The sequence below is a fragment of the Bos indicus x Bos taurus genome, chromosome 10 (genome assembly GCF_003369695.1).
Source record: "Bos indicus x Bos taurus breed Angus x Brahman F1 hybrid chromosome 10, Bos_hybrid_MaternalHap_v2.0, whole genome shotgun sequence".
Taxonomy (NCBI): domain Eukaryota; kingdom Metazoa; phylum Chordata; class Mammalia; order Artiodactyla; family Bovidae; genus Bos; species Bos indicus x Bos taurus.
The window spans coordinates 36556514-36583020 of record NC_040085.1 but is presented as its reverse complement, the minus strand read 5'-3'; the positions used below and the strand labels follow the sequence as shown (position 1 = coordinate 36583020).

The 26507-nt window shown below is 39.0% G+C and overlaps 2 protein-coding genes across 8 annotated transcripts in view; one reads left to right on the top strand and one right to left on the bottom strand.

Moving 5' to 3' along the window:
* KLHDC1 (kelch domain containing 1) overlaps nucleotides 1–18108 on the bottom strand; it is a 40326-nt gene extending 22218 nt beyond the window's left edge. Inside the window, exons 1-7 of one of the 3 annotated variants that reach the window (XM_027553688.1) lie at nucleotides 17911–18108; nucleotides 7863–7933; nucleotides 7294–7411; nucleotides 6737–6855; nucleotides 3866–3944; nucleotides 3484–3531; nucleotides 2121–2204 (exon numbers count right to left, since the gene is read on the bottom strand). In XM_027553688.1, coding sequence (XP_027409489.1) covers nucleotides 2121–2204; nucleotides 3484–3531; nucleotides 3866–3944; nucleotides 6737–6855; nucleotides 7294–7411; nucleotides 7863–7933; nucleotides 17911–18006 — 615 coding nt within the window. In that variant the 5' untranslated portion in view covers nucleotides 18007–18108. The other 2 variants (XM_027553689.1, XM_027553690.1) reach the window with 2 other exon arrangements.
* A 2027-nt stretch (nucleotides 18109–20135) lies between these two features.
* The window catches only part of POLE2 (DNA polymerase epsilon 2, accessory subunit), a 31967-nt gene continuing 25595 nt past the window's right edge, over nucleotides 20136–26507 (top strand). For 2 of the 5 annotated variants that reach the window (XM_027553680.1, XM_027553679.1), the window contains exons 1-2: nucleotides 20136–20242; nucleotides 23002–23102. In XM_027553680.1, the coding sequence (XP_027409481.1) occupies nucleotides 20175–20242; nucleotides 23002–23102 (169 nt within the window). In that variant the 5' untranslated portion in view covers nucleotides 20136–20174. Of the gene's footprint in view, nucleotides 20243–22988; nucleotides 23103–26507 lie in introns of all 5 variants that reach the window. The other 3 variants (XM_027553681.1, XM_027553682.1, XM_027553683.1) reach the window with 2 other exon arrangements.

The window sequence follows — 26507 nt, the reverse complement described above, 5'->3', positions numbered from 1 at the left end:
CAAGATTGAAGGCAGGAGGAGAAGGGGACGACAGAGGATGAGATGATTGTATGGCATCACCAAGCTCTGGGAGTTGGTGATGGACAGGGAAGTCTGGCGTGGTGCAGTCCACGGGGTCAAAAAGAGTCAGACATAACTGAGCGACTAAACTGAACCGAAGAACATATCTGAAGAAATGATTAGAGAGGTCACAGTGAAAATATTGTCCAACATTAACTAAAAGTGTCCCGTGCCTGTTAGGCTGTTGGCACAGAAGGGTGGAAGGGATACGAACTACGGTAAGGAGAGACAGTCACAGAAAGACCTGAAGTCCCAAATAACTTCCTATAAGCTACCTCAGCTCACTGATCCAATTCTAAAACTATGTGTGCAGTAGCTCCAGATTCTTGCTTATTCTCTAAGGAAGCAAAGGGTTAAGAAGCCTGAAAGAGATCTAGGATGAGTTTTAGTAGATCCAGTGTCAATAAAATTTCTTTCCACTTGCTTACTGATATGAAATTATTTTAAGAGAGACAAGATGCTTTTATTTCATTAACACATAAATCTTATTTATTTATTTTTTAACTTTACAATATTGTATTGGTTTTGCCATATATCAACATGAATCCGCCACAGGTATACACGTGTTCCCCATCCTGAATCCTCCTCCCTCCTCCCTCCCTGTTAACATTCAAATACTGACTGCAGGAAACTTCCATCAACAAATATGATTGACTGATAGTTGATCAGTTCCAAAATTAGAATAGAACAGAAGAACATTGGAAATGTGAAAGCCACTGTTAGGAAAAAGAGGATGCTGAGATGTGTCAAGCCTTGTAACACTTTTTATTTTGCATAGAACTTCCCTCACTTCCATTTACAGAAGCTGAACTGCAAGGAATTTTATGCATATATGCGTGTTGTGGTTTATTCATTAAGTTGTGTCCAACTCTTTTGCAACCCCAGGGACTAGAGCCCACCAGGCTCCTTTGTCCATGGGATTTTCAGGCAAGAATACTGGAGTGGGTTGCCATTTCCTTCTCCAGGGGATCTTCCCAAACCAGAGATCAAACTTGTATCTCCTGCTTTGTCAGTGGATTCTTTACTGCTGAGCCAACAGGGAAGCCCACGTGCATGTTAGTGGACAAAAATTTGGTCTTTCCCTAGGCTATAGCAGCATCACCTAGCAACTGTTCTTTTCATAGCATTGCTTGCATGACTCATAACTGTACTTGTTGACAATCCTCCAATCCTCTCAAATCCTCTCTCCTCTCTTTTAAAATTGCAGAGAATAGAATTTGAACCAAATTTTTGGTTTTGTTCAAAAATTCGAACAAAAATTTTGTTCAGTATTTTATTCTGCACAGTTCCAATGATCTGACCAATCACAATACCTTGCTCCCCTAGGGACAGGTCTCAGACTCAGGCCTGGCCAATCATACCCTTGGCAACGGGGATTGATATAGAGGAGGAACACACCTAAGTAGAGCCAGAGTCCTTTCTCTAGGGTGAAGATACAGACATTGAGAAAATACAGCACCAACAGAAAGAACTGCTGGTAGAGGCAGGGCCATATTCCCTCGTAAATGAGCTGGCCAGTCTGCAGCAGACAGAATAAGCTAGCACACAGAGAAGCAGGGAGAAGCCAATAGAAAGATGGAAATATTGTGATGAGGTTGGGTAACTTGCTCCAGTTCCTAAGGCCCTGGTCCCTGCAGCTTTTCCACTGTGTGAGCCACTTCAAAATATACCTCCCAGCTATGCAAGAATTCTTTATGGCTTAAACTAATGTGAATTTGTGTTTGCTCACTAGCACGTGAAAGAGTATTAGGATTTCATGAGTTTATGAAACATGAGCTTTTCAAAATCATGAACTTTGTTACAAAAGGACTTTTAAAAAGAGCCTTCATTAAATCAGGGCATTATACTTGTGGGTAAAGAATGATGATGGCTTTTCTAGAAAACCTTAACCTGAAGAAAAATATGTGATAAAAAAACAGTAAAAGTGACTGCACTCAAGAGAACCCCTTTGTATATGATTACAAACTCAATTACTAACAGCCAATAACTTAGTAAAAGAAATTCACTTTAAAAGTGTTAATGAATATAAAAACATAAAGGTAACTTTTCACAATACTTACTTTAATTTCGGGTTGAAGCCAACTGTGTGTCTTTGTGTCAAATATGTGAACATCATTATGCCATCCCCAGAATATCTGCTCTTCCTAAAACATAAATTTTTTAAATATTTTAAAACTTTTTAATGACTTTTAGATTTGTATGATAGTTTCACTGCATATTTACTGGTGAACTAATAGACGTTTTTACAGAAATAGAGTCAAGTGTGATGATAGTTATAAACTTAACACGTATCACCAGTGGCTCACAAAGTGTGATCCCTAGGCTATAGCAGCATCACCTAGCAACTGTTCTTCTCATGGCATTGCTTGCATGATTCATCACTGTACTTGTTGATAATCCTCCAATCCTCTCAAAGGATTATCTCTTTGAAAATTGCAGAGGATAGAATGATATTTAGATTTGAAAATCTGTTTTCCTAAAGTACATGTGCCAAATTTCTAATCTTTGCTGTTAGAAACTTTAGGGAACAGTGGTTCTGTTTGTAAAAGAATTCTAATCACTTAATTAAGCAGCTTATTCTTATACATTAAATGTATGCTTACTCTCCTTTGTCTTCTAGGAAGACTTGGCAAGGCAAAGATTTAGCAGTTAGACTGTATTTAGTATCTTCCGCATTGTTGAAATCTTCTACCACTACTCAAGCTTACCTCTGCAGCAGTTTTGTGTTATACGTCAGGACTATATCATTCATTTTCATTAGGACTTGTCAAACAAGTCAAATAAACTAAATAATTTACCTAGTTCAGAATCTAAGAGAAAAAAAATCTACCTGTACACCATAAACTTCATTAGCCTAACTATAGGCTAACATTAGCCTATAGTTAGAAAAAAAATCTACCTGTACACCATAAACTTCATTAGCCTAACTATACTAGTTGAGAAAAAAAATGAGAGCTTTCACTGATGAGTAAAAATAATTAGACATAATTAGTAGGAAGTTATGTTACTAAAAATTATCAGTAATACTGTAAGCAGCAAAACTTAAAAGATACTTCATTTTAAAAACTCAAAAACCATGTAAACCACTTTTATCACTTAAAACCATTCAATTTTATTAACATATATTAATTTCACACATAGTCTAAGTAAAGCCTATGGAGAAATTTTAAATACCCATATACAAAGAGATATGCATGAAATATACATATATCTTTACATTAATAATGTACAATAATAAAATACGCTAGTAGAAGGTAAAAGTGAGGTTACTGTGTATCTTGGTGGGAAGATCAATGGCTTTTAAAGTTATCTTTTAAAAGATTTCATTTTTGTAAGTCATGACTTCTTTCATTAATATAATAGTTTATTCTCTAGCCAATAAGAATAAGTAGAAAAAAGCAGTATCACTACCAACTTACTCACTGTCATACAGAAGCCAGTCTGAGCTATGAATAGTTCTGGCGGACGTACCTAAAAGGAGGTGTATGTCAGCAACAGCCACTGTGGTTACCTATGAACAAAGTTTTTCAAGTTGTGCTAAAGCCACTACTTGTCTACTAGAAGCATCTTTAAGTGATTTATGACGTCAGAAAAGAAATTACTCTGCCAGTAGCAATGAAGGCTGATACCATTAGGGGAGAGAATCTCTTGCAACTGAACCCAAATTCAAAAGAGAGAAAAGACACTTTTTTTTCATAGCATCACTTATAGCAAATTAAAATGAGAAGGACTGGGCTCATTATTTCTAAAAACTTTAAGGAGACACTAAATTAGAGGAAAATGTAAACAGTGATTACTCTCTTACCCAAGATGCATCATGAACATCAAAACAATCTTGGAGTTCATTATGTCTCCTACACCCATAGCCACCAAAATATATTAATCTGAAAAACAAAACAAAAGACACACTTTGGGGTTCTGCTTTCAGCTTGTTCACAGAAAGTTGAAAGACATCATTTCTCTCACAACCTAAACAAGCCATATAAACTACAAAACCATAATTAAAACAAAAATCAAACCGCTATGGGAACAAAGAGACCTAAGTGAACAATTCCAGAAAGTGATGAGCCTGCAGTAGGAGAGAGAAACCCATTGTTGCTTTCATCCTTGATGCAACAGCAGGAGGAGGAAGAACCTGGCACACACAGGGTTTGGAAAAGAAGCCAGCCAAAATTTTAATAGTCACATGTAGGCTAGCACAGCAAATTAGAACCTTAAGAGACTCAGTCACCTAGGGGGTTTGAATCTATTCAGAAAGTATTCACATAATCTTCAGAGAGGACTTAGGGTTAGTCACCAAGAGTATGAAGCAGCAGAGAGCAGAGCAACTATTCTTGAGGCAATCTAAGCTATCAACTCTAAAGTTTGGGATCAGGACAGGAAATCTGAAGGAAACACCTCAAGAGTGCTGCCCGCAAAAGGTCAGGGAGGACATCCAATGCTTAAAGAGATCACTCAAGGTACAGAAAGTATTAAGTGGGATTGGGGAGCAAAGAGAACTCCCTAGCAACCTAAATACCTACCAATTAGGCTATGAAACGAGGGATCTCTCACGGTTCTGAGAAGTAGGAACATGGCTGTGAAGCCCAGCTCAAAATCTCTACACAATCCCTAGCGCTCAAAATGTGGAGCAAAGAAAAGTCTTGATCTTGCATCAGAACATTTGAAGCCAGTGCTAAAACTGAAAGAAACTAAAGCTGCAACAAAGCCTAAGCACAGGCCAACTGCAGGTTAGATTGACTTAAAGTCCACTCCAGCAGCCTGAAAAAGAAAGAAAGGGCATGTCCTTTTCTGGAGAGATGCATTGTTTACTACAACCCTTACTGTTCTTTCAAACAGAATGGCTGTCATATGATGTAAAATTAGAAGGTATATGAAAAGGTAAAAAAAAAAAAGTGACCCATGATCAAGAGAGGAAAGAGTCAATATAAGCTGACTTCAAGGTGGCCCAGATATTGGAATTAGTAGACCTGGCCTGGAGAAGGAAATGGCAACCCACTCCAGTGTTCTTGCCTGGAGAATCCCAGGGACAGGGGAGCCTGGTGGGCTGCCGTCTATGGGGTCGCACAGAGTCGGACATGACTGAAGCGACTTAGCAGCAGCAACAGCAGACCCGGCCTTTAAAGTAATTCTAACAGAAATAGTAACAGACCAATTTGTAAAAGGCGGACAAAGTTCAGGAAGAACAAGGTAATTTTGGCAGAGACATGAGGACCCCTATTATAGAGGCAATCAAGTTAAGATGAAGTGATTAGGGTAGGCACTAATTCAATATAACTGGTATTCTTACAAAAGGGGGAAATTTGGAGGAAGACAAGCAAGTACAGAGAGAATGCTACGTGACTATGAAGGCAGAGATCTGAGTGATGCTTCTACACACCAAAGATTACCAACAAGTCACTAGAAGCTAGGGAGAGGCATGAAGTAGATTCTTCCTGAAAATCCAGAGAATGAACCAACCTTGCTGGCAGTTTGATCTCAGACTTCTAGTCTCCAAAACTATATGACAATACATTTTTTGACACACCCCATGGCATGCAGGATCCTAGTTCCCTGACCAGGATGCACACCTGTGACCCTTGCAGTGGAAGTGCAGAGTCTTAACCACTGACAACCAGGGAAATACATTTCTGTTGTTTAAATCATTCAACTTATAGAACTCTATTACATCAGCCCGAGCAAAATAAACATTTACCACAATTATAAATGTATAATTGTTTGATCCAGAAATCAAATTGTGAAATTTTATCCAACAAATAGATCTGCAATTATATGTATATAAACACAAAGATATTCATTAAAGCATAGTTTGTAATGGCATGGGAATTGAAATAATCTAAGTGTTGCTTCATCTATCGGGAAAAAGTTAAATAATCCTCATAGGAGATTACTATGCAGCTGTAAAAACAAAACAAAAACAAAAAAACAAGCTTTCCAACTAGAGATACAGAAAAATGAAAGTTCTCCATGGTGCAGTGTAGACTAAAAGAAGCAGTAGGGCACAGAATACTGTAGAGTACACAGATGTTTGTGTAAAGAGGAGGCAGAAGAGATACAGATAAATATACAGAGAGATATATACATACATACATATATACATACATATGTATTTGCTTCTATTTGCTTAAAGTAACAGAGGGCAATTGTTCCCAAACATGTCTGCACCCTGGAATTACTTGAGGAACTTAAAAAAATCATACTCCCATTGATTATAATTTAGTTAGTCTAGGCTATCACCTGGGCTTCACAGCATTAAAAAACAATATCCCTATATTATTCCTATGGCAGACAAGTTTGAGAACCACTGCTATAAAAATACAAAATATGTTGATAAAAGTAGCTATTTGTGCATCTGGAGGGGTCGGAACAGGATGGATGGGAGCAACAACGGGAGCCAGACTTTTGAATATGGTTTTGATTTTTAAACTGCATGACTGTATTAACTATCCAGAAAACTAATAAAATAATTAATTTTAAAAAACGAATAGTTGCTTCCACCATATTTATTCTTATGACCTGGCTCTTATCTAGGATTCAAAACTGCCTTTACCATCGGTGTCAAAACAGTTTGTAATTATATCTTGAAAAAAATTCAGAGTTTCAGGTTTCCTCTGTTTTGGACACAAGCTATAATCCTTACTTGAATGCAGTTAATGAGGTGGTTTTGCTGCATTACCTGTCTTTATATACCCAGCAGGAAAGTTTATCACGTGGTGTGGGTGGTTGCCCTTCAAAGTTGGTGATTTTTTCCCAAACGTAGGTTCCATCTCTTGTTCGCAAATTAACAAAATAAAGCTTTTAAAAGAGGAGAATACTATTAACAGACAGGGCATCGGAAAATTAAATATATGTCACAGGGATAGGTGATTCAAAATTAATAATATTACTTTTTATTTTTAAAATGTAAAAATTTTAATTGTAGAGTTCATGAAAATGGGACTATGTTTTAGAAGCAAAAATGGTATATGAAACACACTGAAATGAATCTTTACCCTTCTTGTTCTTGCCCTATGGATATCAACCAAGTAAGCAGTTAATTCTGAAGCAGAAGGATCTGGGACCAGAGAGGAGCAGGTATGCTGCATTTTCACTCTATCTTTTAAAATCTTATCAGTTAGCTCAAGCTTTTCTACATGTCTTCTTTGCAAAATACTTGTAAACTTGTGAGATGAAGTGACACATTAAACATTACATTTTTCTGCACTCCTGAATTGAAAAAAAAAAAAAAATTACTCGATTGCTGTATCCTTTGTCATCATATCCTCCAAAAACGTACAGCTTTCCATTAATGCAAGCACCGCAACTTCCTGACATGGAGGTAGGGAGTTCTCCTTCCATGAGGTGCATTGTCCTGCAGCAAGAATAACGTGGAATTCCGTAACTTTCCAGAAAGGCAAATTATATTCCTTTTCAACTCCATCAGTACTTTTTCAATGAAAATTGTCACTAACAATTACAATTAAGATATCATGGTAGCCAATACTCTAAAAACTGTTAAGAAGATCCATGGTAAAGATTTTTCAACCTACTGAAGAAAAAAGTTACAAAATCTTCTCATGTCACCAGAATTGGGAAAGAGTAGAACAAAACAAAGTCTTCAGAATGGTAAAGGACAAGGAATGAAGAGGGGAAGGGATGTGGGGAGAGAAACATCCAGAGGGAATAAAGCACTGAAAGAAAAGGAAAGGGAGACAACAGAATATTGCAGTATGTTCTGAGTATGGTCTCAAATCTCCTGTTGTCTATGACAACAGTTATAACAGATACTAAGATGGGACATTACACAATGTAAAATTACTTACCACAACCCACTATCAATATCATAGGTCCAAATCTCATCATTAGGCAAATATACTTCATTGTCTTCAATAGACTAAAAACACAGAATACATAAAATTATGTTTATTATTTACAAAGTAACAACTAAATAGTTGCTCAGGATGGGAAAACCACAATGAAAATAGTGAAAAAGACAAAAGCAATAAACAGCCTCAAAGATGGTTTTTTCAATAGAAACTAAGTTAGATCGGAAGAGAGACATTTTCTAAGAGAAAGTAGGCAAATACAAATTAGCAAGTACATGAGTCTCAGAAAAAGACTGAGGGCCATTAAACTTTCCAAGGAAGTTTAAGAAAGAGAAAACAGCAAAACAATAACATTAGAGCAGAATTCTGAAGACTAAGAATCCAGAAAGAAAAGGAATATTGAAAAAGAGCTATAGGGAGGAGTTAAGAAAGGAAACTTTTATGAAGTATAATTAAGAGCTGCTGCTAAGTTGCTTCAGTCATGTCCGACTCTGTGCGACCCCATGGACTGCAGCCCACCAGGCTTCTCCGTCCATGGGATTCTCCAGGCAAGAACACTGGAGTGGGTTGCCATTTCCTTCTCCAATGCATGAAAGTGGAAAGTGAAAGTGAAGTTGCTTAGTTGTGTCTGACTCTTAGGGACCCCATGGACTGCAGCCCACCAGGCTCCTCCATCCATGGGATTTTCCGGGCAACAGTACTGGAGTGGGGTGCCACTGCCTTCTCCCATAATTAAGAGCACGATATAATATACCTTGATTCACTGGACATGTTTTTTGAGTGCCTACTATGTGCAAGGCATAGTGTTAGATGTTGATTAAATATAGAATCTAAGGATCAAGATAAATTTAGCTAGTCAAAATGCCAACTCCGAATATGAATAATCTCTACAGAAGATGATAATATATACAGTACATTCTGATATTTATAATGAAAAGAGAAATAAGAATAAAATAAGAATTTTCTTTATGTTAAGGTTAAAAACCTAGGGGTTAAAACAAATCCTTACATAAATCTGTCAGGATTACTTAAAAGTTATAAAATAACTCAAAAATAGCTAGTTGCAAAAGATGTTTAAGAATATCTAAGAATTAAATGTATAACAATTTAAGAATTTCTGCATGATGTATAAATTATTAATATGCTAAGTAGAATTAGTTAATATCCTCCTTGCTCTATTAGTTAAATTTTTAAAATCGTATCCTGACTACTAGGTCTATGTCTCTAACTCCATCTCTGTTTCTGTCCGTCTGTATCTCTCCCCCACCCCCACTCTCATACACATACACTCAGAGCAGAAAAACATCATAATATTTCCAAGGAAACTTCCACTCTGACTGAGGAAACCATGTCTGACTGATGGACAGGTAAATAATTGTTAAGAAAGGGAGTTAATTGTATGACTCTAAGGTTTAATGGCATCCAGCTACAGTAGCCACATGAGTGCACCTTTACAACAGAAATAGGATGAAAATGGCTTCTGTCACTTTTCTGCTGAAGTCCCTTCAGTGCTTCCCTGTTGGTCTCAGGATGGTCTAAAATTCTTATGATTCTGCGCAGTATGGCACCTGCTATCCCTCCAAAGTTCTTGCCTTTAGTCATTAAGTTCCAGTCTTCCTTCCGTTCCTAAACCCATGCAAGTTTCTAACTGGACCTTCACCTATGCTCTTCTCTCTTCTTGCAATCTCTGCCAGAATTTGTTTGGCTAATTACTCTTTCTTTGGGAATCATTTTGCTGCTTCTTTAATCTTCTAGAATAAGGTTAAGAGATTAAGGTCCCTGTTAAATGCTCTCATAAATCCTGTACTTTCCCTTCCAAGTCCTTTGTCTATATCATATCCACACAGCACCGCTACTGCCATGATACAAGCTTCATGAGTGCATAGATCATGTTTATTTTGTTGTTCCCAGAGTCTCACAGTGACTTGGACATACAGGACAAATAGAATATTTGTGGCTTAAGAGAATGGCTACATGAATGATACTTATTAAACTGACTGTATGCTCATCTCATGAATAAAAAGAGAAGTCCGTTTAATCTTTAAAAGCGGTGTTGCAAAAAACCAAATGGAGCACAGAATTGAACAATTTGGCCCTAGTTCCTTATTTGCTCAGTGATTTCACTCCTAAATTATCCCTTTTCTTTTACATCATCAAATTTTGCTTCTGTGGTAGATCACCCCTATTGATACTCAAACATGCCTTAGTATTGCTCATCTTAAAACAAAACTCTTCCACAACTCCTCTTATTTCTCGGCTACCTTCATAACAAAGGTTCCATACTGAGTTATAGTGCAACTCTCCATTGCTTCACTGCTCATTACAGCATCAACCCAGATTAATCAATTCAGACTTACTCCACTAAAACTGCTTTTGTCACGGTTACCCTAAAAAAAAAGAATTAGTGAACTTATTAATCCAGAAACATAGCCCAGAGAGATGGAATATATAAAAAAGAAGTTAAGAGACATGGAGGAAGATAGAGAATGAGAATGAGGAAACTTGACTCAAGAAAAAATGGAAGATATGAATAATCTCATAGTTTTGATTGAATCAGAGATTTACAATCTCCCCCCCAAAGTACCAAACCCAGATGGCTTTACAGATGAGTTCTTCTAAACACTCACAGAACAAATAATTAAATCTTCCAAAAAATCTACTCCAGGATATAAAAGAAGGAATACTACCCAAACCACTTTTGAACATAGATGTAAAACTGCTTTAAAAAGTAATGAGTAAATAGGATCCAGTTGATGTATATAAAAGGTAACATATGATACTAACTTGTACTTAATCCAAGGAATGGAACATTGATTTAATATTACAAATATTACTACTATTTTTTATAAGTCATCACATTTGGCGAGTAAAGAAGAAAAAACATAATTATCTCAGTATAATGAAAAAATCACTCTTGGAAACTGAACATTCATAAATTGAAAATTGGGTAGAAGGGCACCTGATTCATTTGAAAAGGGCCATTAATTTGAAAAATGACATCTACAAACAAACAAACAAAACCCTAAGCAATCATCAAACTTAATGGTTAATAGTTTAAAACAATCCCTCTGAGATTAGGAGCAAGAAAAAAAAGCTTTCGTTTTACACTGTACTTTAGGTCCACCAGTGTAGTAAAAAAATAAATAGGAATAAAGATTAGGATCAGATCAGATCAGTCGCTCAGTCGTGTCCGACTCTTTGCGACCCCATGAATCGCAGCACGCCAGGCCTTCCTGTCCATCACCAACTCCCGGAGTTCACTGAGACTCATGTCCATCGAGTCAGTGATGCCATCCAGCCATCTCATCCTCTGTCGTCCCCTTCTCCTCCTGCCCCCAATCCCTCCCAGCATCAGAGTCTTTTCCAATGAGTCAACTCTTCGCATGAGATTAGGATAGAAGAAACAAAACTGTCATCAGGTGTAGATTCCACATAGAAAATAAAGACAATTAACAGATGGATTCTGAGAATGAATGTATGTTTAGGAAGTTTGCCAGAGTAAAAAATATTCAAGTTAGTTGTATTTCAAAATACCAGTGATAATCAAGAAATTTACTTTTAAAGAAATTAACAACAAAAAATACAAAGAAGCCAAGGGTAAACCCAACAAAAGATATATAAGATATTGAAGATACTACAAAACTTTATTGAAAGACATCAAAAAGTCTTGAATAGAGATATACTACATACTTGGACCTGAAGTCTCAATTTCATAACATGTCTATCACTCTCAAATGATCTAAAGATTGAGTACAGTAACATAAAATCTTAATAGAGTATTTTGACAACCTGATTCTAAAGTTTATACAAATGAGGAAGTATGGTGGAAAGCAAGTTGGCAGTTCTTCTAAAAGTTAAATGTAGAATGACCACATGACCCACGAATTCCACTCCTATGTATCCAAAAGAATTGAAAATAGGGGCTCAGATACTTGTAATGCCAATCTTCATATCAGAACTATTTACAATACACAAAAGATGGCAACAACCCAAGTGTCCCAAAAACAGATGAATGGATAAACAAAATGTGGCATATGCATACAATATAATCCTATTCTCCACAAAAGGAATGAAGTTCTGATACATACAGCAACATAAGCGAACCATGAATGTAATATGCTAAATAAAAGAAACCAGACTCACAAATATAAACATTGTTAAGATCTCATTTACATGAAATATCTAGAAAAAGGCAAATGTATAAAGATAGAGTGATTAGAAGTTGGCAGGGACTGGGGTAAAAAGGGAGGGAGGCAGAATTTCTGTTTGGAATAAGAGTTTTGGAACGAGACAGTGGTGCATGCTAAGTCGCTTCAGTCAGGCCCAACTCTGTGAGACCCTATGGACTGCAGCCAGCCAGGCTCCTCCGTCCATAGGATTTTCCAGGCAAGAATACTAGCGTCAGTTGCCATGCCCTTCTCCAGGGAATCTTCCCGACCTAGAGACTGAACCCGTTTCTCTTACCTCTCAAGCACTGGTGGGCAATTTCATTACCACTAGCACCATCTGGAAAGCAGATAGTGGCAACACTGTACAACACTGAATATAATGCCACCAATTGTACACTAACTTGGTGAAGATGACAAATTAAATGTTTTATACATTTTACTATAATAAAAGTAGTAAAGAAAATGTATATGAAACAACAAACGTCCCTAAATAACCAAAATATTCCTCAAGAACAAGATGAGTGTGAGTGGGGTTTTCACCATCCAACATTCAGACTTCTAGTAAAGCTGTTGTAATTTAGATACTGAGGGAGGTTCTGTCACAAGAATAGACAGCAAACTTCACAGAATAAAGAACCTAGAAACAGATGACACAAACATGGCACGTGACAGAGTTTGCATGTTAGTAGGGAAAGAAGGGACTATTTAATATATGACACAAGAATAACTGATTATCCATATTGAAAATATAATAAAATTGGATCCCTACCTTAAACCAACCAACCAAACAAAAAATTCAGATTAAAAAAGTTAAATGTGGAAGGCAAAGCCAAAAACTGTTTAGGAGACAAAATAGGAGACTTTATGATCTCCACGGTGGGAAAGATTTAAGATGCAGAAAGTACAAAGCATTAATGTCATTAATTAAAAGCCTCTGTTGAACAAAATATAATCATCAAGAAAATACAAAGATAAGCTGCAAACTGAGAAAAGTGAAAGTTGCTCAGCCGTGTCCAACTCTGCAACCCTATGGACTACAGTCCATGGAATTCTTCAGGCCAGAATACTGGAGTGGGTAGGCTTTCCCTTCTCTAGGGGATCTTCCCAACCCAGGGATCGAACCCTGGTCTCCCGCATTGCGGGTGGATTCTTTACCAACTGAGCTACCAGGGAAGCTTCAAACTGAAAAGACATAGTAAACTCATACAACTATATAATTAAAGAATTCCTATAAATCAGTAAAAGAGAACTCAATAGACAAGTGAGCAAAAGACATAAACCAGTGTTTTTACAGAAAACACAAATAGTTCATAAAGCTATGAAAAGACACTCCACTGTATTGTAATCATGGAAAGCAAATAAAAACCACAATGAAATATGTCATCACACTCACTGGATTGGCAAATTTGAAGGCCAGATGGTACCAAATGTTGTCAAGGATGTGGAACAAGGAGGAAGTTGGTGAGGGTGGTGTAAACTGATGCAAATATTTTGATAACACTGATGTTTCCAATTTAATTTGGAAGTGTGTGACCAGGCAACCCAGCATTCCATCCCTTGGTGTATGCCCCAGAGAATGTATATGCCCCCCTGCATGTATAATAGGAGACATGTTACAAAGAATGCTCAACGTAGCACTGCTTACAATTCCAAAAAGAAAAAAAAAACCTGAAACATTCAAATATACATCAATAGTGGAATAGATAAGGAAATTGCTGTGAATTCACACAATAGAATATTATATAGTACACACATTCAAAGAATAAATCTAGGGGAGATTTTCAAAATATTTAACAATTGCACAGCATAGAAACTGACCAAACAAAATAAACACTAAGCAAACACAGTCACAGCCACGCAAGTGCACGCGAGCTGAATACAAATAAGGTATGAGTCTAAAACACACAATGTTAACTAAAAGAATTAAGTCATGAAAGAAAACCCATGCTCTGATTAAAAAACCAAATAATATATTGTTTAGGGACAGACACATAAGTGATAAGACTATAAACAAAATGGTGATTAATAAGAACTCAAGATAGTGGTACCCTATGAGCGTGGGAGGAACAATATAATCAGGGAAGGATAAACAGGAAACTTCTAAGGTGCTGATTTTAGCTGATTTCTTAATCTGGAAGTACAACGTGAAGAGTTATTTTACATATCCTTTTGTATAAACATTTCAAATTTTTAAATTAAAGAATAAAATTCTAATAAATGAATATTAGGTAGCTCATGGAATCATCAGGGAAGCTGGAGAACCAGCTTATATTAAGAGAAGCAAGACCTAAAAACCCAGAACACCAGTCTGAAGTGCAAACTGCCCCAGTCGCTGGTGAGCAGCTTGTAGAACCGCCTTTTATGCCAGGGACCTTATCTTCCTACAAATTCTATGGGTAGCTAAGAATCCTCTTTAAGTCCTGATTTTTACATCTTTATTCTTGAGTCCAAATCTACCACACATACATCTAACCAATAGCATCCAGGCTACTTGCCCAGAACCTAGCTGCAAGCGAAGCTGGAAAAAACCTGGTACTCTGGTTCTTTTTTATTGGGCACCTACTATGAGCTGTCTGACTCAGGGCACCAAGGACATAATAGGGAACAAAATTCCTATCTTTACAGAATATATTTTCTATGAAGGTACGTAGGAGGTACTCAGACAACTAAAATAAATACTCAGACAACTAAAACAAGACTCAGTTAGTGGGGGATACTACAAGAGGAAGGGGATTCAAATTCTGGCCATCTAAAAAGAATTAACATCTCCACATAATATGGATGGTCTGTGTGACCATCTATGAATAAATAAGTTAAAGAAATACTCACTTAAGGCTTTTAATACACATTGCTAACTTTCTCTCCAAAAAAGTTTACTAGTGCATGAGTAATTCATTTCCCTACACTCTTCTCAAAAAATTTTTAATATTTACAAATTGGAAAAGAAAATTTTCATTTGTGTTTCTTTGATTCACAATCTATTTCTTTCCTTTTAAATTTCTGTGCATGTCCATTGCTCATTTTTCAGAGAAATATCAACCTTTATTTTTACAGAACTTTTGTCTATGACATATGTTGCAAGTAACTTTGCCAGTTTGTCATTCACCTTCTCATTTTATGGTGTTTAAAAAGCACAGATTTTAATTTTTAAAACTTTGATCTTAACTGCTCTATGATTAAACAATTTTCCGTTTATATTAAAAAACAACTTTGGTCTAGCAAACGTTTTCCCTTATAGTTTTTTCCCAATTCAGTTATTCTTTTCCCAACTCAGAATTTTACAAGTCACAAATTTTCTTCTGGTATCAAATAGCTTAATTTCTCCATATTTATCAATCCTAAACTCTACTATCATTTTCCTCCAGTAGTCCCAGGAACATATTGAATAAGCAACTGTTTTTCCAGAATTGAAATGCTGCCTTTTATATACAAAATACTCTTATATGCTTGTTTATGTAATTCCTTCTCCATTCCATCATGCTATCTTAACTTGCATCACTGATTTGTTTCAGTATTGTGTTATGTTTTAAAATCTGGTACTGTAAACCTCCAACTTTCATTCTTTTCAAACATTTTCTAAATTGATTCTTCTTTCCTTTAAGTCCTTTTCCAAAACAGAAACATATAGTTAAACAGATTCATGCAGCTAGTTTGTATAAGGAAAGGTTTAGGGCAAAATGTATTAACATCAATTGTATTATGCAAATAAAACTGTTCATATGAAAACCTTAAGAGGAAAGTATATCATCTGTAAACATGCTAAAACATTGTGCTTCTCAAAAATTTAGAAAAAACTACTCACAACTTTTAAATGTTCCTAGTTGTAATACTTAAGTTTGTATGAATTTCAGTAGTGTGGAAAATATATGAAAAAACTAGGAACAAGAGAATATTCTGGCATCAATTAGAATTTACTTTTTTCAGCATTGCTGCTCTTACCTCTAGAGGTAGGGCTATTTTCAGATATACTGGATTTTACAAGATGTTCAATAATAGGGTAATAATAATTTAGACAGATAAATGTGGGCCATTCAAGTTTTAGGATATACTTCTGTTAATTTTAACACACACTGTGTTCATGAGGAGGAAAACTGGGTTTGGAACAAACTATCTGGAATCAACTGAATACTATTCTTAACGACTGACTACTGGATTATCTCTAGATTCCAGGGCCTTTTAGCTGTTCAGAAGGATATGACTAAAACAATTGTTGGAATGATTCTACTTTTTCATCATGATATGCCATGTCTTCTTTTCTGCCTCCCACTCTCTCTTTCCTTGTCTTATGCCTTAGACATATTTTAAGTGCTGACAATCCCTGGATTTAAAAGTAGGTTTGATCCAAATCTGTGTGGTACTTTCCAGGGTAGTTCTTATAGCATTTACTCATTGGATCAGTAGCAGGAAGTATTTCTATTCACTGACTGTCACCTGAAAACCTGGAATCTTACCAATTACACAATTTTCAAGAATAAAATTAAATGTAAAAACTCCAGACATTTCAGTTATGGGCCCAACAGAAATCTATATTGTCACCACATATGAGATATTACAGATTACTATCTTGAGATTTTTTTCATGTCACAACACTAAGAATTAATATAGCCCTGAAGTCTGACAACTGTACATCTTCAAGTGGTATAGCTCAAAACAATAAAAATATTTCTTCTGCAAAAACCATCATTATATCTAGACTATTTTTTCACCAAGAACACGAGGTGGAACTATTAGACCTTAAGAAAGCCTAATTTATGTTTATCATACAAAAAAAATAGGCTTTGGAAATCCAATATATCTAAGTTGGAATCTGCTGCCCGTGCAGCCAAACGGTCATTCAAATTATTTACTCTTACTGACTCATAGATCTTATTTTTTAAATAGTATATTTAACAAGGATTATATAAGATTACGAATATGAGATTTCCTAACACACGCCACGTATAGTAGGCACTCAAATGTGAGTTCTGATTTTCCCATCCTGACACTGAATCAGATTAAAAATAAACACACAAACAAAACAACAAAAACCAACTTGGATTTGAGAATCATTTAACATACACAGTATGTTCTTTATTTCTTTGAGCGATTCAGTCATGTTACATCTGTCACAGAACAGTATCGAATCAGTCAGAAAAATATCTGTTTTACCTCCAGTAGAACTCCAGATGGCTCGCTTTTTTTTTTTTTTTCCCCTTAAATCTTAAACTAAAGGGGTCGGCATATATTCCTGAACTGCTTTCCATCTTTAGAATCCTTGATTCTATAATCCTACGATTATAGAAACAAAGCACATTTTCAAACCTCCACTGTAATAAGAATTTTAAAGCCTAACATTCATACTGTTAATATGAGCCTGTTTTCAGATTCAGGGGAAAAAAAAAATTCGTCATTACCCACTAGTAAAGGAATGCCACTAAAAACTACTTAAGAATACTTAAATGCTTCAGTGATTCAGAATCGCGCCGCGGGAATAAGGAAGTATTTATGGAATAATATAGCACGGCATCCTCGGTGGGCTTTTGCGTCTGCGTAAGCATTTAAAAATGATCATCAATCGCGCAGTAACCGCCTGAGCGCTGGGCAAGCCGAGCTATCCGCCAGCTGCGAGGACCCGGCGGACTGGAGAATGGGAAGAGCCCCGGAGCGGGCTTTGAAGGCTTTCCTAGTGCAAGCAACGGCGGCTCGGCGTCCAGCCTGAAGCGGCGGGAGAGCGGCCGACAGGAGAGGGCCGGGCGGGGCGCCCACGGCGCCGGCCCGGGCCTCGGACCGGCCCCCGCCTCTGGGCCGAGTGTGGGCGGGGGCTAGTCGGCCGGTCGGGCCGAGACGCCGGGCGGGCTCCCGGCGCGAGTCCGCCCCGTCCCGCCTCTTCCCCTTACCACGTAGCCCCCCCATACGTAGAGGAAGTTTCCGTCCACCACGGCACAGTGGCCGCTGCGCTCCTCGGCCACGCAGAACAGCTGCGAGTCCGCCATCCGCGCGGTCGCTGGGCCCAGCCGCTCGGCGCGCCGCAGCCCCTGCCCACGGAGCGGCCTCTTCTCCCGCCTGGCTCCTCCACGCACGAACGGAACGCGTCGAGGGTCGAGATTGGTGGGAAGGCGGCACCAGTGCGGCTGCGCCGTCCCCAAGCCCGCCCGGGAAGCCGAGCGCGGGGTGGCCTCGCCAGTTAGGGATGCTTGAGGTCTGAGTGGGCAGGGTGGTGCCTTCGCTTCTCCGCAGCCCTGCTACTCCCTGATTTCGTGTCACTTGCGATTGTGTTGTGTGGGCGGAACAGCCTAACTCTGTACCTTATCCAGTGACTCGATGGACTTCTTGTACACGGACTTGATGTTGCTGTGACTTAAATCAATGTATTAGTACACAAATGCTTTATGAGGGTTTGCCTTTTCCATTCAACTTCCGGCAGAGACAGTTATCCAGAGAGAGGGAGAGAATAGTAGAGAATGAGAATATATATATATATATATATATATATATATATATATATTTAATTGAAAAATTTCTAAAACGTACGCCAGCAAGCTACAGCCTGCAGGCCAAATCTTTTTACTACGTGTTTCTGTGGCGCCCACAAGTTAAAAATAATTATACATTTTTTAATAGTTGAAAAAAATTTTAAATTATATTACTCATAAAAAATATGAATCCAAATTTCAGCATCTGTACATAGTTTATTGGCACACAGCCACTCTAATTCGTTTAAGGATTGTCTGTGGCTGCTGATGTAAGCCACAGAGTTGAGTAGGCCCAGCTGAGTACCTGCAACAAAGACCAGATAGGTCTCACTGTGGAAAATGTTTACTGTCTGGCCCCTTCCAGAGAAAGCTGCCTAACCCTTGCTATAAAATGATGTTACTGAAGTGAAACTAGTGCCAAGAGGGAAGACAATAATCATGCCAGTGTCTATAAATGCCCCTGTCCTTTAAGACAATGTGGCCGCTCACCCCTCAGAACGTTAATTTATTCAGCATATGTTTATTAAGTGCCTGCTTGCTGTAGCTAGTTGGTACTGAGGCCCCGTTAGACACAAACGCTGAAATAATCAAGTATTATTGACTCCTTAGAGTCTTGTAGTAATAGATACTAAATAAATTCTAAATATGTAGGTACTGACCTTCCCTGGTGGCTCAGCAGTAAAGAATCTGCTTGCCAATGCAGGAGACCTGGGTTCAATCCCTGGGTCGGGAAGATTCCCAGGAGAAGGAAATGGCAACCCACTCTAATATTCTTGCCTGGGAAATCCGTTGGACAGTGGAACCTGTCGGGCTCCAGTCCAACGGGTAGCAGAGTCGTACATAAGCAACAAGTCGAATACACTGGAAGTCACTGTATAGCAGTTCTTAGGAATCATCCTCACATTTCATAAGACTGCACGTTCACTTATAAGCACTCCAAGGTTTTATTGTAACTCATTGGAGCAAGCGTTTTGACGCGTGGCAAATTAACAGCTCACTTGCTGGAATAAGACTGAGTAATCCTGGCTCCATCCATCACTCACTGAATGTTTCATCTTGAGTGAGCCATCTACCTACCATATCTGTGTCTCACTTTTCTCATCAGTAAAAGGAAGATGTTGAAAAAACAGCACACAACTCATTTGGCTTTACAAGCAATATATTAATACATTTAAAGCGCTTAAAGGCAGCCCGCAACTTAAATATAAAGTGGAGTGGGTGAGAATTATGGTGACGTATAACAGCTGCGAGTGAATGTCAGGGAAAACCCTGTGGTGACACAGAGCATTTCCAGGGCTTGTGTGAAGCAGAAAACATAAGTACTGAAGGGCCCCAAGGTCCGGATGAGCCCGACGGGAGTCACGGAAGGTGGAGGGGAGCGATGAGAGCGCAAAGTGGGTTCCAAGAAAGCACCTGAGATAGGGAAGCGCGTTCCCAACCAGAAAGCAGGGCACTCGCTGGTCAGTATCGCAATATCAGAGCAGTGTAGGCTCGTTTTCTCCTGCAACTTAGAGGGTGCAGGGAGGCAGCCTGCCTGGCCTGCGGAACCGCAGATCTTTCCAAGCACTGAGAGGAGTAGTGGCCTCTGGCGCTATTTAATTATAGAGAACTGGCGTTTCTGGGGCGGGGCCAGGACGGGGCTCTCCCGGGAAGGGGCGGAGCCGGGGCCGTGGCGCCAAAACGCAAACATGGCGCCTGAGCGGTTGAGGAGCCGGGCGCTCTCCGCCTTCAAGCTTCGCGGATTGATGCTCCGGGGGTGAGTCGGCCGTATAGCTGGCGGGGTAGGAGGGGAGAGCCAGGGCCAGACTGCCGTGCGGGGCAGCGGGATGAGCCGCACTCCGAGACGGAACCTGGTCTCTGGCCTTAAAATGACAGAGACCCTGAGAGAGTTCTAAGAAGCGAAGAGGATCTGGCGATGCCTTCCTAGATTCCCCGACGCGGACTCATAAAGTTTCTCCCGGAAGGGATGAGGCTCTCCTGCACTTGCCAAACAGCCGGAGAAGCGGCGATAGGTTCCGCAGCATCCGTATATTAGCACGGTGCTTGGGCGCTCTCTGCCCGCTTAATCTTTTCCTCTGCGGCGTGGGAATCCCAGCGTCGCTGCTCACGTGGTTACGGAGACAGCGAATGAGAGACCTGGGAAAGCCCATTGCTTGCCAGTAGCCGTCAGATTAGTACAAATTGTAGGCCCTGCCAGCCCTCCCAATTTTAGGTCAGGTCCTATTCTTGAGAGAGAATTCCTGAAGGGTTAAAAAGTGGGTAGGTTTGAAGCATGTCTTTTTTTTTTTTTTTTAAAGATTTCCTTTAGAACGTCTCTTGCCATATCTGTGTTTTCTACGATTTGTAGAATGATCCTATACAAGATTTTTCTCATTAAATCTGCCTTAAAAAAAAAAAAAAGAATACGGTATTTACATATGTAAACACCTGCCGGACGGGACACACGTCTCTACCAGGTTTTGATTGGTCTTGTGTGTGTAGAGGTTTTTGGTTTGTTTTTGTGAAGATGAGTTTTATGGGACGTTTACCATGTTTTGGGGTTAGTGAACAGGGGCAAGAGTGGATATTCTGTAGGAGAAAATAATAAATTCTGATTATTTGATTATCTATTGATCCCCGACATTTAAAAAATACAAGCAATAAATCAGTTGGTATTTTTCTTTTCACTTAGGATTTGACTTAACACGGAGCTGTCATTCATTAATTCAGTCAGAAATACACTGAAATATATTAGCTGCAAAATATTTATGGAGCAAGGGAGTAGGAGAGTAGAACACTGCGGAGGTTGTGGGGGTCAGATAGTGTATTAATTATTTATTGCTGCATAACTCATTACCCCCAATTCAGACGTTTAAAACAGCAGGCACTTAGATTCTCACATTTTCCATGGGCCAGGAATTCAGGTAGGCTTAGCTGGGTCCTTAGCTTCACCGTCTCTCAAAAGGTTGCAGTCAAGATGCAGTCATCTCACAGTCAGTTGGGCAGGGTTTGCTTCCAAGTTCATTCAGTGATTGGCAGGATTCAGTTCATCCAGGATTGTCCGACTGAGGGCTTTAGTCCTTGCTGGCTCTTGAGGCTCCCCAACATGGCAGCTTACTTTATCAAAATTAGCAAGAGAGTCTGCTAGTAAATGAAAGCCAGTTTTTTGTAACTTAAGGCAAGAAAGTGACATCTTGTCACTTAAAAATGTTTATTTTTAAAAGTACAATACCAAAAAAAAGTACAGTACAGTAAAATATTTGATCACTTGTGCCATATTCTATTATTAGAAGCAAGTCATTAGGTCCAACCCACACTCAAGGGGAGGTTATTAAACAAAGATGTGATTACCAGGAGGTGTGGATTATTAGGCGTCATCTTAGAAGTCTGTCTAGCATGGATATTAAATAATTCACAATTATTTACTTTCAATTGTGAAAAAGATCCGAGGAAAGAAGTGCTGTGATAGTGTATAACCAGGTGTATAAAGAGTTCTAGAGTCAAGAAAGGCTTCATTAAAGAATGATTTGGGGGGGAAAGAAAAAAAAGAATGGTTTGAACTGAGTATGAGCAGGACTTGAGTAGGTAAAGAGTAGGGGAGAAGTGACCATATCAAGATCTTGAAGCAGGAGAGCATCAGGAAGTCCAGAGACACTGGATAAGACCAGTGAGATTTGACAGGGACCAGATCCTGTATGACTTTGGTCTATCCTAGTAGCTTTCCCAAGAGTCACCCAATACATGTGTGATTTTAGGGAATCAATCATGTTCTATAATAAACTAAAGGGATGTGACACCCACACATGAAACAATAAGCAACCTAAGATATATAACAATATTGATATAAAGTGTAAAGTTGTGGTCCACAAATACAGAATGGCATGGAATTAGCTAATTGTTTAAGGAGACAGTGTTCACTCTGAGAATTATCGTTATTTAAATCAAGAATTAATATGATTTATTCAAAATTTCAGTTTTATTGATTATGGGGGGGCCGGGAGAGAGTTATGTGATTTTAGTGAATGTTATTACCTCTACGACGATATTCAAATGTCAAAGTTTTTTCTAGCCCATTTTTTTTTTCTTATTTTACAGTTGAAAACGATGATGAAATTACTGGAACTTAAGCAAATGCATTATCAAGTTAATAAATATTTATTTAATTGTCTGTTATATTCAGAACATTGAAGCAGACTGAGTTTATTAATGTCAAGTAATACATAGTACAAGGCTACTTGATATAGCAGATGTAAGGTACCTATAAGTGAGATTAACAATTTCAGAAGGAAAGGGAGATTGTAGCTGGTAGAGCTGGTTTAGGAAGTCTTCCTAGAAGAAGGATGTGATTTGGGATTTTAAGAATGGTTCTATTGGCAGTGGGTAAGAGAAAGACTTTGTTCAGAAAGCACAAGAAAGGGGAGTATTGCTTGCAGGGAGGAGTGAGTGAGTAGGTCATAATTTCAATGCTGGATTGACGAATCTTTGCCAGACTTTGGCATAAAACGTGTAGCCTTAATTACCAGTCTCTCTTATCAGCGAAGCTGTTAAGTACCTCACAGAAGCTCTTCAGTCTATCAATGAAATAGAGCTTGAAGATGCACTGGAAAAGATCATCGATGCAGTTGAAAAGCAACCCTGTAAGTAACATTCTCTGTAACGTATATTGTTCATATCGTTCTACATCCTCAGTTATCTTAAAAAGTTTAAGGAGAAGTTGAGGACTCAGAATTGAATGTCCCGGTGGCATGAGACATACCCCTGGTAGCACTACCCCTGGTAGCACTTATTGCTAAGGGGGAGCCTATTAATTCTGTTGGAACCTTGGGGCATTCCCAGAAACTCTTTTACAGTTCTTCCCTTTTATGAATTTCCCTCTGATTCCTTTATGGTTACTTTCTTTTCTCTGTTTGCCTGTTTCTTTGTGTTGCTTCAGTTCAGTTCAGTTCAGTTGCTCAGTCGTGTCTGACTGCCGGGGTCCAGCCCCGGTGGATCCAGAGAATTCGAAGGGGAGACGGCTTCGGCGATCAGGATACGATAGAATTAAAGATATAGAGTGGTTAAGTAAGGATAGCTCAGTAGGAAAATTCAATGGAGAAAAGAGGCTGAATAACTTGGTTTACGTGGAAAACCAATAAAACTCCAAGACAAGGAGTTTGGGTCACCTACATAGGCCGCAGGCATCCTTCCGTTCTCCCAAAGGAGAGGAGACACTAAGGCCTCCCCGGTCAGATCTTAGAAGCCCAGGCAAAATTAGTAGGCTTGATGAGCCTCCACACTCCAGATGGGAATTCAGCCAGAAAGTGAGAGAAAGAACGACATGAGGAGACCAGTCTTTCTAGGAACTGATCCCATTCTTTATTTTCCAGGGTCCACTTTTATACACAGAGATGTAATACAAAAGTAGTCATTCGGGCAGCAGTCCTGACTCTTATTGAAACCACGCTTTTTTTCTGCATTCCTTCCGATATACAAAGTTCTCAGGTGATTTACATCATCTTCTGGCCAAGAGGCCTGCTAACATTTTATGACCCTTTCTGATTATGATTAGTCAACCAGAAAACTTACTTTCTCCAAAGGTGACTTTTCTTAAGTCAAGCACCACCCTCCGAAGGCACCAGATAAATTTGCATTCCTACAGGGCAAAGGTGCAGTGGGCTATAATCAAGAAATGAATTTACTTAGCCTAAGGTCCAATGTGATTAATATCAAGGTTAATACTTATTTCTCTCATATGTTAGTTATATTCATTAATGTGTATAAGCGGCAAGGGATATGGAGATGTAGCAGCAAATATTGGCTCAACAATGAAACCCTCCACCGGTATAATTCCTAACTAGCCCACTAATACTATACTAATAATTTTCTAACTTCTCAAAAGAATCTGTTTTTAGAAAGTTTAGAGCATCTCGTGCCTCTCACGGGTGGGAGGCTGTGAACAATCACATGTGGCCGGACAAACCTGTCAGGCAGGCTAGAGAACCTTCAGAGGAGTTTGTAGGTTGAAACACTCCTGTTATGCCCAGAAATTATTAACTGGAGCTCTAAGTTAACCCCTTCTCCAAAAGAGGTGGTGGGGGACAGCCCCCCATAAAGTCAGAGGTGTAGGTGAGAGCACAAAGCAATAAAGTAGGCAGCCTCTGGTTTTGGGGGTAGATGCTCGAGAATTTCCAGGGGGACTCCTGAGGCTCGATTCCGCCTTTGCGTATGCCGAGCCTCCTTCCTCATGACCTTTGCCACGGGCAGAGTTCCTCACGCTGGCTCCCTGCATCCAACTCTTCGAGATGCCATGGACCACAGCACTCCAGGCCTCCCTGTCCCTCCCTCTCATCTCCATTGAGTCAGTGATGCCATCCAACCATCTCATCCTCTGTTGTCCCCTTCTCCTTCTGCCTTCAATCTTTCCTAGCATCAGGGTCTTTTCAAATGTGTAGCTCTTTGCATCAGGTGGCCAAAGTATTGGAGTTTCAGCTTCAACATCAGTCCTTCCAATGAACACTCAGGACTGATCTCCTTTAGGATGGATTGGTTGGATCTCCTTGCAGTCCAAGGGACTCTTAAGAATCTTCTCCAACACCATAGTTCAAAAGCATCAATTTTTTGGCGCTCAGATTTCTTTATAGTCCAGCTCTCACATCCATTCATGACTACTGGAAAAAACATAGCCTTGACTAGATGGACCTTTGTTGGCAAAGTAATGTCTCTGCTTTTTAATATGCTGTCTAGATTGGTCATAACTTTCCTTCCAAGGAGTAAGCATCTTTTAATTTCATGGCTGCAGTCCCATCTGCAGTGATTTTGGAGCCCCCCAAAATAAAGTCAGCTAGTTTCTACTGTTTCCCTATCTATTTGCCATGAAGTGATGGGGCCAGATGCCATGATCTTAGTCTTCTGAATGTTGACCTTTAAGCCAACTTTTTCACTCCTCTTTCACTTTCATCAAGAGGCTGTTTAGTTGTTCTTCACTTCCTGCCATAAGAGTGGTGTCATCTGCATATCTGAGGTTATTGATATTTTTCCTGGCAATCTTGATTCCAGCTTGTGCTTCTTCCAGCCCAGTGTTTCTCATGGTGTACTCTGCATATAAGTTAAATAAGCAGGGTGAAAATATACAGCCTTGATGTACTCCTTTTCCTATTTGGAACCAGTCTGTTGTTCCATGTCCAGTTCTAACTGTTGCTTCCTGAGCTGCATACAGGTTTCTCAAGTTAGTTATTTTTAAATGTTTGAGGGAAAAAAAGAGTGAGCGAGAATAACTTTCCCTTCCTGCCTCAGCCTTTCTTGAGGGATCTTTTTGTTAAATATTCAATCTTTTGCCATAAGCATGGACCTACAAAAGAGAAATGCTCTTCTCCTAGAAAAAATGTCCAGTTTCTAGAGCACTGAAGAAGGGAGGTGGGTGTGGCTTGCTCTCATAGGTTGTACAGATGCCGGTTTCTTCAGTTAAATGGGTGGAAACTTTCTGTGATAGAGGAGAAATTGCTATTATATCTCATTTTTACTTCTAAGGACAGAATTTTATTTTATTTTTTTTCTAAGGGCAGAATTTTAAATATATCTTTGTTTTAAAATTTTCCTTACAGTTGAAAATTTAGAAATGATTAATTTTATAAAATTAGTATACATTAATGGCACATGATGGCATTTTGCCTGAGAACATACCACAGTGGTTAAGGGCACCCAATCGGGAAAGAGGCTCTTGTTTGTGTTGCTTTCTACTCCTTCCAGTTATGTTCATCAGCAGGTTATTTGACCTCTTGGAGTTGCGCTTTCCTCACCTGTAAGACATGGCTTGAACATCAGTCTTATAAGACATCTATCCAGTAATGCTTGTGAAGTACTGAGTATAGTGTCACTTGTTTACTAAGGGCTTAATAAATGGTGGCAGTTATTGTTATTACTGTTACTCTCATGCCTGTTGAAACATAGCAGTTGTGGGGACTTCTCTGGTGGTCAAGTGATTAAGAATCTGCCTTCTAGGGCAGGGGACGTAGGTTCTATCCCTGATGGGGAACTAGGATCCTGCATACCGTGGGAGCACAGCC